We start from the raw sequence: 13,079 nt of genomic DNA on the forward strand, positions 1-13,079 counted from the left end.
ACCTGGGCTAGAACCTCCGGAGCCGCAGCCACCAGTCCACTGCGACTGGAGGGGCGGGGCGGGGCGGGGCCTGGACCTGGGAAGGGCGGGGCCTGGGCGTGTGACGCGCGGCCTGGGCCAACGGGCGGGGCCTGGCCAGACAGGGGCGGGGCTGGGGGCGGAGCCGGGGCGCGTGACGCGCGGCGCGGGCCAATGGGGCGCGCGCCCGAGGCCGAGCCTCCTGCGAGCCTTCTCGGCGCCCGGCGCGTCACGTGAGCCCGGGGAGTGAGCGCCGAGAAGCGGCGGCGGCGGCGGGGGCTCGGCCGCAGCGACGCGGGCCGGGCGAGGCGAGTGAGTGCGGGACGCGCGGCCGCCGCCCCCAGCGCAGCCCGCGTGGGCCCGGGACCTCCGGGCCTGGCCGCCGGCCGGCCGCGCCGAGTTCAGGTAGGAGCGCGCGGCGAGGACGGGCGCGCCTGGACCGGGCCCGGCGAGGGCGCGGGGGGCCCTCTGCGCGCCGGGCTGGGCGCCCGCACGACTGTCCGGACTCCGCGCGAGCGTCGGGGGAGATGTCGGCGGAGAGGGAACCCCGGTGCGGGGCCGGGATCAGGGCCTGGGGCGGGCGGGCGGGACGGCGATCCCCCGTGCCCACCGGCCCGGTCCCCGCGCTAGCCTCGGTGCCTGGCCCCGCGCGTCCGCGCGCGCTTTGCGGGCCGGCCGCCCATATGGCTGGCGCGGCGGGGCCTGCGGGCGGAGGGGTTACTGCCGGTCACCGCGGCCGGCCCGGGGGAGGCGGCGCCCGGCTTCCCCCGCCCCTTCCCACGCGCGGCCCCACGAGAGCCGGAGCGTCGCGGGGTCCCCCGCCCGGCCCTCAGCGCGCCCCGCACGCGCAGTCACGCGGCAGGAGCTCGCGCCCCCGCCCGCCCCTCTGCGGGTCCCTTCGGGCCCTCCCTCCACCCCCACTGTTTGCCGGCCCAGGCCCCGGGGGTGACGGGTCCCCGGGTGCCTGAGGCCTTGGAGCCACTCCGCCGCCTCCAGGGACCCGGCGGACCGCGGGGAGCCCCGTCGCCCCACAGGTGCGAGGCCGCGGCCGCGGGACTCTTATTTTGAAGGGCGGCCCCCCCGCCGTGGTCTGCACGCTGACCCAATGGAAGGCCCTTGGCCGGCGCTCGGCTTGTTATCAATTACATGTTGTTCCTGCGGCCGCCGTGTCCCCGGGAGGATAAACAGCAGGCCTGGCCGGCCGGGCGGGGAGGGGCGGAGTCCGGCCACGGCCAGGGACGCTGCCCGGGACAGGGCGTCCCCCCTCCCTCCCCCCTCCCCCCCGCGGCCTGCGTCGGTGGCCGGGCCACGTGCTGCTGTGTTTCAGGGCCGGTCCCCGCGCCCCGCGGGTCCCGTGGGCTCTCAGTGCACGCGTCCTCCCGGCCGAGGAGCCCTGCCCGAGGGCCCAGGCGGTCTGCTGCGGCCCCCACCCCCGGGTCTTTGCACTCCTAAGGCAAAGTTCGGCCAGGGTCCTGTTTCAGAGTTGGGGATAGATAGTCCAAACGGCTTATATTCTGGTGGGGAGACCGAGAACGAAGTGTGTAAATACATAACTGCAGTAGCAACTGTTAGGAAGACTACGATGCAGGGTGGTATAGCAGAGGGTGGTGGGCAGGGAGGGAGGCCTCACAGGGAGTGACTTCAGAGCTGAGGGATCTAAATCAGGGGCTCCCTCCTAGACGGCTGGGAAGAGGGGTCCTTGGATAGTGAAGCGCTGGGGCCCTGGCCTGGGGCGGTGAGGCTGGTGAGCCTGTGCACAGCCTGGGAGTGGGGCAGGTGGAGCAGTGGTCGGGGCAGACCGGCCTTCTTGGAGGAGACTGGGTCCATTCCTTTGGGAATCTCTTCAGTTCCCGCCTACCCTGTCCTGCTGTACTTATTTCCCCCTCTTATTTCTTTTATGTCATTTAATCTGTGGATATCTTAGTTTATGTCTCTAAAATGTAAGGCCTCCTTTGAAAAATATGTACCAACCACAGTACATCATCCCATTTAAAAATATTGACTGTAATTCCTCAATATCATGGAATAGTCAGGTAGTGGTCACATTTCTGGGGAGAGTTTCAAGGGCAGGGACATGGCCCTCTCTGCCTTTTCTGCCTGGTTCCTGCCTGGTTCTAGGAAGACCGGAGTCCCCGGGTTCCTCAGCATGGCGGCAGAGGGGAGACAGACCATGACCTCACCCTTGAGACTCACCCTGACGGCTGGTGCTGCCTGTCTGTCCCTGTAGCGAGTGCTCAGCGTGTGTAAGCTCATCGGTCTTACAAAAACCCAGGAACTAGGCACGGTTGTCAGGATCCCACCCAACACACGGCACAGAGAGTGTGCACCACTTGCCCGAGGTCACACAGCTGACAAGCTGCAGAGACAGCAGCTCAGTGTGGGCGATGGGGTGGAGGTTGGGGTCTCAGGCTGAGTGTGGGCTCTGTTCTTCACATTATCTGGCATTTTCATGCCTTCTCAGCACCTGATTCAGTGAATAGTGTATATTTTAAAACTCCCAGCTTTAAAATCCTTAGATAAAAAGCCAAACATTCTCCTGCAAACACTGCCCTGGATGCAAACTTGCATCTTGCCTTATTTTCCTGGGGCTCAGTGAAGCTTCCTAGCTGGGTCATCACACACGGAACAGGTGGGGTGACTGGGGTTTGGGGGAGCAAGGACTGGCCCCAGGTCACGACTGAGGGTGGCCTGGCCCTGGGAGGTCCCGAGCGCTGGCTGGGCCTGTCAAATGTTGGGCAGTGCCCGGCCCGACCGAGTGCTAGAGACAGAGATGGGTGTAGTGGGAGCGGACGTGGTGCCCGGTGGCCAAGACTGTCTGCTTTAGCTGCAGATCGTTCCCCTTCCTCAACTCAGTAAACACCGGCTGTGGTCACTGGGTGGGGACAAAGGTCTGCAGAGGTGGCCCTGTCACAGCCACTGTTGACTTTCCTTGGACACCGACCCGCATGGCCTTCAGCCTGCCCCTGTCCTCTCTGCTGACGTGCCCTGAGCCCCTCCTGGGCACCAGCAGCCTTACCAGGGGCTGGGAACACAACCAGACCCGACCGCCCAGCCTGCACCACAGGGGCCCTGGTCTGGTAGGGAGGCGGCGTGAGCTGGGTAAGTGCTCCACGGGGTGTCAGCTGGGGGTCTCATTGCCACCAGGCAGCTGTGAGTCAAAGGCGGGAGTAGCTGAGCCCTGGGACCGGAGTGCCTCCTCCCTGAGTTGTTGTTGCAAGGCAGGGCCCTTCTGCTGCTGGTGAAGCCCCTGAAGGTGCCCAGTCCAGTGGAGGGTGCTTGGTGGAGGCCCGTCCCTAATTCATTGGAGAGGCAGCTGAGATGGGAGGGGCCCAAGGACTGGGTGGTGGGTGGGCTGCCCCCTTTTAGGTGGTCAGACAGCCCTTGAGGGAGTCTTTAATTTATGCCTCAGAGTAGACTTGTCTGGTTGAAATACAAACTCCTCATTTATATTTGAGTCTCAGATGAAACAATTTTTTAGTATAAGTGTGCTGTATCCAATGTTTGGACATGCTTCTGTTAAAAGTTGTTCATTTTTTAAACTCAGTTTCAAGTTGAACCGGGTGGCCTTTATTTTTATTTGCTCAATCTGGCAACCCTACCAAAGCTGCAGCAACAGGGGGTCAGAGGGCATGTGGCTGTCCTCCGCCTCCACCCCCCACCCCGCCCCACCACCCACCGCCGGCAGTTCTTCTGCAGGAACAGGACTGAGGTCAGTTATCCAGGGATGATGGTGACTCTGCTTAGCTGGATGGGGTTCCCACCTGGCCGTTTGGGGTGCAGAGTGCCTCCTCACACACCCACCCTCCCCCTCACACGCACTCACACTCAGACATGCGTGTTCCTTTTCAGAATTGTTCTGAAAAATCTGTGTGAAGCCAGAAGAGCCGGGTTGTGCAATGGGCTTGGAGAGCACTTTTGCAAACAGGTGGTGCAACTTCGGAAAACACGCTTGCAGCGTTCCCCCATCAGATGGATGGAGGCAGGATCCAGGCCTGGGGCGGCGGGAGGCTGTGGCTGGCCACGGTGTGGGGCCAGGAGCCTCCGAGGAGCAGGCTGACTGTGCTGCTTTCCTGACGGGGCCTTCTTGGTTTTCTCTGCAGCCGCCAGGCCAGCATGGTGGACCACTTGCTCCCAGTAGACGAGACCTTCTCGTCACTGAAACGCCCCGTCGGTTTTCTGGGTGACGGGCGGGCGTACCACATGCTACCCTCGCCCCTCTCCGAAGACGACAGCGATGCCTCCAGCCTCTGTTCCTGTGCCAGCCCCGACTCGCAAACCCTGTGCTCCTGCTACGTCGGTGGCCGGGGGCCCGAGGGCCAGGACAGTATCCTGGACTTCCTGCTGTCCCAGGCCACCCTGGGCGGCGGCGTTGCGCCTCACGGCAGCCCCATGGCCTGGGGGGCCTGGCGGAAAACACCGGCCCCCGTGAAGGGGGAGCATTTCAGCTTCCCCGAGTTCCCGGTGGGTGACCCCGATGACGTCCCTCGGCCCTTCCAACCCACCCTGGAGGAGATCGAAGAGTTTCTGGAGGAGAACATGGAGCCCGCGGTGAAGCAGGCCCCAGAGGGCAGTGGCAAGGACTTGGACGCCTGTGGCCAGCTCTCCACTGGGCCACACAGGGGCCACCTCCACCCTGGGGCGGGTGGCAGAGAGCGCTGTGCCTCACCGCTGGGGGCCGGTGCAGCTGGCAGCCAGGGCCCGGCTGGGGGCCCCGCCCCTGACACCCCAGTCCCACTGCTGCTGCAGATCCAACCGGTGCCTGTGAAGCAGGAATCGGGCGCCGAGCCTGCCTCCCCAGGGCAGCCCCCCGAGGCCGTCAAGGTGGCGCAGCTGCTGGTCAGTATCCAGGGCCAGACCTTCACGCTTGTGCCCCAGGTGCTGCCCTCATCCAGCCTCAGCTTGCCCTCCAAGTTCGTGCGCATCGCCCCTGTGCCCATCGCAGCCAAGCCCCTTGGGTCAGGACCCCTGGGGCCCGGCTCCGCAGGCCTCCTCGTGGGCCAGAAGTTCCCCAAGAACCCGGCGGCCGAACTCATCAAAATGCACAGGTGCACTTTCCCTGGCTGCAGCAAGATGTACACCAAGAGCAGCCACCTGAAGGCCCACCTGCGCCGGCACACGGGCGAGAAGCCCTTCGCCTGCACCTGGCCGGGCTGTGGCTGGAGGTCAGTATGGCGGCGGCAGCCAGGCGCTGCACAGGGCCCACATGCCTCTGCTCCCGGGGTGTGTGGCCAAGACCGAGTCCGCGCTTGGATAAGGCTGCTTAGGGCGGGGAGGGGGTGGGCAGGCCCAGAGGCCCCTGTGTGCCTCTGATTGCTGGCGTTCAGTCTCATGGTGACCAGGTGAGGCTGCGGCTGTGCCAGGGAGGGGCTGGGCCACGCAGAGGGCTCCCCTGGTGGCGCCGGGGCCGCTGAGAGCCGCGGGGGGCGGCGGCGCACCAGGCATCCCCGCGGCGTTCCCGTGCTGCGCGCCCCCGTGCCGTGCGCCCCCGCAGCGCCCCAAGGGTAAGTACCACCTCTCACCCCCCTTCACCACTGAGCACGCGGAGGCTCAGAGCTGCTCAGTAACGTGGCCCTTTGCTGATGGGGTCGAAGCCAGGGGCCAGAAGCAGCCGCCTCCGCAGCCTGAAGGCCCAGCCGCTTGACGGCCGTCCTGGGGGAGCTGGCGCTGTGCTGGAGATGCCAGAGAGGCCATGGGGGGCTCCGGGCTCGGGTGCCGAGCCAGAAGCGGGAGACTGCTCCCTGGATCTCACTCCGTGCACATGGGGGACCAGCTCTCAAAGCGGGGGGTGGCTTGCCCAGGGTCACCCAGCCCCTGGGCGGGCAGAGCGGGTGGGACCACCGTGGATCGCCCCCAGTCCCCCGGCAGGCCCATCCTCTTGGGAGGGAACTGTTCCTGAGGCTCTGGTGCAGGTCAGGGGCGACGTGCTCAGGACGCCCCCCCTGCAGGAAGCTGGCTGGCCCAGGAGGTGCGTGTGCTCCTTGCACACTCGGTCCTGCCTAGTGTGGCTTCCGTGTATGAGGGGGTGGGAGGCATGCTTGGCTTTGTGCAGACCTGAACCTCACAAGGGGCACGTGTGACCACACGCGATTGTGCACGCTGCATGGTTGCGCCCCATGCGTGTGTGTCGGTGCACATGACACCCCGTGCTTCCAGATGGAATTGCTCCTGAGAGCAGGGGAGAACTGCCCCTGGGCCGGAGGTGCTGACCTCAAGAGTCGTGGCAGGCCGAGGCTGGACGGATGGGAGCCCTGTGCCCAGCATCCCGGGTCGTGGAGCAGTGAGCTGGCTAGAGAAGGGGCTTTGCCTTGGCACCCACAGCCCTGAGGGCTCCAGGAGCCCAGCTCTAGCCTTGCACTGCCCACAGCATCAGGCAGAATTGGCCGGTGTGCTTCAGGGCAGGCTTGCCGGCCGATGGGGGAGCCGGGCTCAGTAGACAGACCTGGGGCCCTGCGGGGGCCCAACCGCAGCAGGAGACATCCTGACCCCGAGGGTGGGGCAGCTGGTGGCAGGGAGTGGACCCCAGCCCTGCTCTCCCCACTGGCCGGTGCCCTCCCGTGGTCCCCTGGCCAAGCCTCCTTACTTGTCTGTCTAGTGGAAGGCTTGCTCGCGGTCTCTGTCCCTCAGGGCCATGTGTGCAGGGATTGTCCTGGTCGTGTGCTGCTCTCAGACGAGGTCAGAGTGTGAGGAGGACCGGGGAGGGGTCAGCCCGCTTCCACTGGGCAGCACCCACGTTGCAGGCTGGCACCCGGAGACTCCCGGGCCAGTGCTGTCTTTTTGGTGGGGGTGGGGCTGTGGGCAGCCTCACAGTCCCGGGCACTGTCCACCCCCCAGAACTGAGGCTGGGAGGAAGGCCCTGGTCGTGGTCAAGGCCGCCTGCTTGGCCACTTCCCCGGGAGAAGAAGACCTGTGTTCTGGGCTGTCCTGGAGGGCACATGGGTCCCTCGGCCCAGGGCGTCAGGGAGGCAGGTCTTGGCCCCCAGCACAGCGGCCCTGGAGGGAGTGAGTTCCCCATGGGGGGAGGTATGTAACCCAAAGTGGGATTCATGGTGGGCATTCAGGTTTGCACTGTCTGAGCCCTTGGGTGGTCTTGCCCAGGACCCCGGAGTGGGGGAGGCATGGTGGGAGCTTGGCACCGTGAGGTCTCGCGGAGCTCTTGGGAGCCGTGTCTGCCGTCAGCCAGGCGGGAAGCTTCTCCCGGGTCTGGGTCTGGCCCTCACGGGGTCACGTGTGGGTCTTGCGAGGCAGAGGCCCTGCCAGGCGGGGAGCTGAGGGCGCCTGCCCTTGTGGGGGCCATGTCTCACTGGTTAGTCTTCAGGGATCCTGAACTGCTGCTTATGTGCCCATGAGTTGACCTGTCCCGTCCATGTGCTCGTAACTGCCAGCTGAGTGACCAAGGGCCATCCTTCCAGCATGTGGGTGGGAGGGTGGACTGACTTTGGGGCAGCTCCGTCAGGACAGGACAGGGGGGAAGGTGACAGTGGCCAGCTCACCAGGCACTTACTGAGTGCCAGGCACTGTCCTGAGGGTCTTAGAGCTGGGCTCCCCTCTGCAAATCCCCACCCTGGCTTGCATGATTCCTTCCACAAGGGACTTATTACCTTTCCGGCCCCTCAGGCCTTCTGTACCCCTCAGGTACACTTAGATTCCTATCCAGACGCCTCATTCTGGACCGCAGGCTCATGCGGTCTGCCTGCCAGCCTCCCTCGGGCAGCGTGGGCTGTCATGGCCCCCTGTGGCCTGTGTCTCCAGCACTCTTCTCCGGGGGTGGCTGTCGCTAGTCTTGCCATGACTCTGGCTCCGTCATTCCCAAATCCCGGTCTCTTCGAGGCTTCCCAGCACCCCTGTGGTTTGTTGGCACCATCTCGTTTTACGTAGGGGGAAACTGAGGCCCAGAAAGACCCAGTCATCGCCTCGGCGACAAAGCGCACCCCACCGTGGTGAGGGCAGCATGCCTCTGCCACGTACAGCCCCAGGGCCGGGCTGGCCACCCCTCTCGCTGGGCAGTGCTCTCGTGTGCCAGGAGTCCTGTCTCCTCCCCGAGGTCGTCAGCGGCCAGGCATCAGCTCTGGGCTGGGAGGGAAGGGCTGAGGAGTGGGACAGTGAGACACAGCCCCGGGGTGCTGGGCAGGCGCCCGCGTCACACTGAGCCTGTGAGCAGGCGTCAGCCTGTCGTCCCACTTTGGTGGTTGTTCAGTCGCTCAGTCGTGTCTGACTCTTTGTGCCCACATGGACTGCAGCACGCCAGGCTCCCCTGTCCATCACCAACTCCCGGAGCTTGCTCAGACTCGTGTCCGTCGAGTTGATGATGCCATCCAACATCTCACCCTCTGCCGTGCCACTTTAGAGAAAGGAGATACGGCTGGAGCCGGCAGGCGGTTCTCAGCATCACCCGGCTGAGAGGTGGCTGAGGCAGGGGCTCGGCCCAGGCTCCCTGCCCACCCCACCCCACCCCACCTGGCAGGCCGTAGGCCCAGCCCTCTCTGCAGCAGCCCCTCCACACCTCCCGAGGGGGTGGGCCGCCCCCTGCACCACGCCTGCCCTCCCAGTGGGTGCTCTGCATCCCAGACTCTCTCCTTCCTGGTGGTCCTGGCGAAGAGCAGCCACCTCTCTCCGTCTGGCGCCTGTCCTGTGTCCTGCTCACTGAGGGCCAGGAACGCTGTCCCCCAGGGTCATCCCTGGCCTGGGCAACCTCCCGCCACTTCCTTCGGTGTCTGATTGTGGACCCCGGAGTCCCTGCTCTTCCGCTTAGGGATGCGGCTCTGGAGGCCGGGATGAGGCTGGGGCTGGATGGGCCTGCTTGAGGGTGCGTGTAGGAGGTGCTGTCGGCCTCTGCCTAGAAGTTTCCTGCTTCCATCTTGAACACCAGCCTCCCTTGTTCTCTGCAGAGGGACGTCCTGTCCCCTCCGAGGAGAGCGCCCTCCTGCCTCCACCCCTGGGGGCGTGCCAGCTCCCCGTGTGGGGGTGCCTGGGTCTGCACGGTGGACAGGAGGCCCTGGAGACGGGGAGGCTGGGACAGGGCCGGGGGCTACAGCAAGGCCCCCGAGCCCTGCCTGCGGTCGCAGCCCTGCGCTGTTCCACGCACAACCTGGCGCCACGTTCCCACCGCCGCCCTTGGCCTGGGTGCTCACACCGATGGCTTTCTGGCTGACCGAGGGCCCCCTGGACCTGTGCTTCCCCACAGCCCAGCCGTGGGGATCGTGGTCGACACTCACCAGGGCCCAGCTCACAGCCGTGGGCCCCGCACCCGCTCTGCACCCTCAGTCCTGGCACCCGATTTGCCCTTCCCTGTGCCCAGGGAGCACCTCCGAGAGCTTGGCGACTTGCCAGGCAGTCCCGGCAGGAGGAGCAGGGCCCGCTGCCTGCAGAGGCTGAGTCGTAGCCGCCCACCCCGTCCCATGTGGCTGCGGTTTGGGAGAAGGTTGCATGGGGGTGTGGGCTAGGGGGGTTGTCTGGGGGCTCAGGTCACAGCACCCTGAGGGGGGAGGGGGCGTGCAGATGGGGAGGCTGTTCTTGGGGCCGCTGTCCCCACTCCGTGCCCCTCCCAGGCGTCTCCTGACAAGAGGCCACTTGCCCTGTGTGCCCACTGTGGCCTCTGAGACGAGCCTCGGAAGGTGGACGAGAGCCCGAAGGCCCCACTGGAAGAGAGGACCCTGAGGCCCAGGACGGGCCTGGGTTCACTCGGGGCTACATGGGCTTGCGCCGAGCCATCCGGCTTCCCCGCTGCCCCTGTCCTCATGTCCTCCCTGGGGTGGCGTCTCCAGCGGGGCTGGTCTTGGCTCCCTGAACGGGAGGGTGAGGCCGACCCTGTGCCGCTGGGGGAGGCGGGGGCTCGGGGCCGTCGTGGAGCCTCCTTGCCGCTGCCCTGGGGGCCCTGACTCCCGCCGAGGCGGGTGGTCCCGGGTTGGCCCCTGACGGCCGGAACCTTGGTGCTCCTTTCACCCATTTGAGCTGCAGGGGTGTGGGGCACCTGGCCCGCTCTGGGGGAGGCCAGGCTGCCTGCAGTCACCAGGGCGGGATCTTTGCTCTGGCCTTGGCCACTCTGTGGCCGCTGACTCTGGGTCAGGGTCTTGCATCTCTGCGCCTCGGTTTCCTCTCGTGGCAGATGGGCCAGGGTCTTATTTCCAAAGGTGCTGATGGCACTGTGCCCTGGGCACCAGGGCTGTGATGTGAACACCAGCTTCCAAGCACAGGCGCCTGGCCATGCTCTGGGCGCCAGGGGAGTGAGGGAGGTGGCGCTTGTCCTCCACGCCTCCGGGCTGAGGCCCCCGCTCAGCCTTCCCCGTACAGCTGTGGGTCCTGGGCTTCCACCCAGAGGGTCAGGCCCGGCTGAGCCTCCAGCCCCCTCCTTGGCAGGGCGGGGATGGCTGCTGCAGGCACCACCCCCTTCCTCTCAGGCATGGGTCCAGCAACGGGGTGCTGGGCCTGATGCTCCTTTGTGCGTGTGTTCATGTGGGTGAGCATGTGCACACATGCATGTGTGTGCTCCGTGCTCAGTCGTATCTGACTCTTTGTGACTTGCGGGCTGTAGCACACCAGGCTCCTCTGTCCATGGGGATTCTCCAGGCAGGAATACTGGAGTGGGTTGCTATGCCCTCCTTCAGGGGATCTTCCCGACCCAGGGATCGAACCCAGGCCCCCTGCAATTGCAGGCAAAGGCTTTAGTGTGGCCTGTTTGTGTATGTGCGCAGTGTGCACTGGGTGCTTGCCCGCCCCAGGGCTGGCGAGGGTTGCCTCTCTGACAGCTCTGCATCCTCCTGAGATGCTCTCTCACTAACACACAGACCAAGAACCCCAGGCACCAGGTGCTGGGCTGGCCGCGGGGCACTTGCCTTTCCTCATGGAGCTGACGGTCTAGTGGCTCAGACTGATGTTCATCAAAAACTTGGAAACTAAAGTTGCAGCAGTGGTAGAGGTCAGGAAGAAGTGCCTAGTGCTTCTAGGCCCTGGCTGTGGGTGGGATGCGATCCTGGAGGGTTTTCCTGAGGCGGTGATGTTTGCGCTGAGGGCTAAGGGATGAGTGGGAAGAGCCTTTCGGACAGAGGGGATGGTTTGGGCACACGTCCTCTGGCGAGAGGGGCTCAGGGCAGTTTGTGCAGGCAGAGCGCGAAGCACAACAGCATGTGTGCGTACGGTGGGGTCTCGCTGCCAGGACGGAGCTCGGGAGTGAGGAGAGGTTGGAGTCCCTGAGGTCGGCTGTGCCAAGAGCTGAGCCCTGTGGTTAGCTGGGGTCCGTGGCCACTGTTCCTTTGAAGCAGCCACTGGGGCTGCGACAGGGAGGCAGCTGGGCTACCTTGGAGGCCTCTGGGCACCTTGTGGGGCACGGAATCGTCTGGGGACCTCTCAGCTGCTGGGAAGGCAGTCAGGGTCCAGGAGTTGTGGGGTCAAGTCTGAGGACCCCTCCTCTGCTGTGACAAAGGCCCGCCCCCTGCAGGCTGGGCGGGGCCTCTGCCCTAGCCTGTGCCCCGGGTTGGGGGGCTGCCCGGAGGATGCTCCCAGGAGCCCCACACTCTGGTCTGAGGGGCTTGAGACACAGCTGCAGTTGGGGGGCCTGTGGGGTTACCAGCTGCCCTCAGGCCACAGCACGGGGACCGGCCCCTCGCGCCTCCTTGGAGGGGCGGCGGGGAAGGGGCAGGGTGGGCCCAGCGCCCTCCCTGCGGACCCCACGGGCTCCGCTGGGCGGCGGGGGCGAGGCCGCTGACCGCCCTGTCCCACAGGTTCTCGCGCTCGGACGAGCTATCGCGACACCGGCGCTCGCACTCGGGCGTGAAGCCCTACCAGTGCCCCGTGTGCGAGAAGAAGTTCGCCCGCAGCGACCACCTGTCCAAGCACGTCAAGGTGCACCGCTTCCCGCGCAGCAGCCGGCTGCAGCGGCCCTGACCCGCCCCGCCCCGCCCCGCCCCCTAGCGGCCGCCGCCTCCGCCAGGCGCTCTGTAGCAATAAGTTATCAGCCCCCGTTGGAGGGACGTGACGCCCATCTGGGCCACCTGGAGCCCGGGGGTGCGGACTCAGCACCGCCACCTCCCCAGGGACCCGGAGGCGCCCGCGCCGGCCGGAGGCAGCCTGCACGCCCCTCGCCTTCCGAGGCCCAGCCCCCCTCCCGCCGGGCTCCCCGCCTGGGCCGGGGCCAGCACTCGATTGCCGGGGAAAGAGAAGTGCGCAGTGTTGAAATGTCAGTTCCCGGAGGGAGCCTGCGGGGAAGAAGGAAGTAGGCCAGAAGTCCAGGCTGCACTGTGGCGTGGGCGTGGCTCCATCCCCGGCCTGACCACCAGAGGGCGCACAGGGCGGTGCAGGGGCGGGACCTGGCCGCCGGGTGGCTGTGGGCTGGGTGAAAAGCCCCCTCTCGGCAAGGTGGCAGTGCATGTGCTTGAGTTAAACATGCAGGACAGACGGACAGACGCAGGTCTGCCCCAGGCTGACGGTGCCGTGTGGCCCATCCCCTCGTCCTGTTTGCAGACAAATCCAGAAGGCACCTCGGGTCACCTTCAGGAGGAGAGGGCTGGTGTAGAAGAGCTATGTAGAGCCTCCCAAATCCTGATTTAGAAGTGCATTCCTTATTTTGTCTAGAAATTAATATAAAATGAACTAGTTTGTTTTGAGAGGTTTATTTCACATCCTATGAATGTATGTAAATAAAATGTACATAGGTGCATCGACAAAATCTTTTAATAACATACCAACATTGTGTAAATTTGAAATAAAATCTATAAAGCTGGTGTACATATGTTACAATTATGTATATTTTCTTTGGTCCTTCATAAAAATATATTTGCCAATAAAAAGAAAAAGAACTTGATAACTCTGGCTTTGGCGTGCTGTTTTCCTTGTCCTTGCCAGGAAATGGAATGATTCTGGGGGCTGAATCTGCTTTGCCACATGCGGGGGACCCTGGTTTGCTCCCCGAGCGACACAGGGGCTGTGTGGATGTCCGGCCCCTGGTCCGCCAGTGCAGGGTCCCCGCACCGCCACCTCCGCACCTGAGGCTGGGTGTCTGCTCCTTCTGTGTCCTGAGGGCTGTCTGCTCCACAGACCCACGGCCACCTGATTCCAGCTTCACTTGTGGG

General features: G+C 65.1%; 1 protein-coding gene across 1 annotated transcript; it reads left to right on the forward strand.

Moving 5' to 3' along the window:
- The first annotated feature begins 289 nt into the window (after positions 1-289).
- KLF15 (KLF transcription factor 15) lies at positions 290-12,808 on the forward strand. The gene is made up of 3 exons (XM_061129066.1): positions 290-423; positions 4,119-5,180; positions 11,733-12,808. The coding sequence occupies exons 2-3, from the start codon at positions 4,132-4,134 to the stop codon at positions 11,893-11,895; spliced, it is 1,212 nt and encodes a 403-aa protein (XP_060985049.1). The 5' UTR covers positions 290-423; positions 4,119-4,131; the 3' UTR covers positions 11,896-12,808.
- Positions 12,809-13,079: the final 271 nt, after the last annotated feature.

The sequence above is a fragment of the Dama dama genome, chromosome 24, assembly GCF_033118175.1.
Source record: "Dama dama isolate Ldn47 chromosome 24, ASM3311817v1, whole genome shotgun sequence".
Lineage (NCBI taxonomy): Eukaryota > Metazoa > Chordata > Mammalia > Artiodactyla > Cervidae > Dama > Dama dama.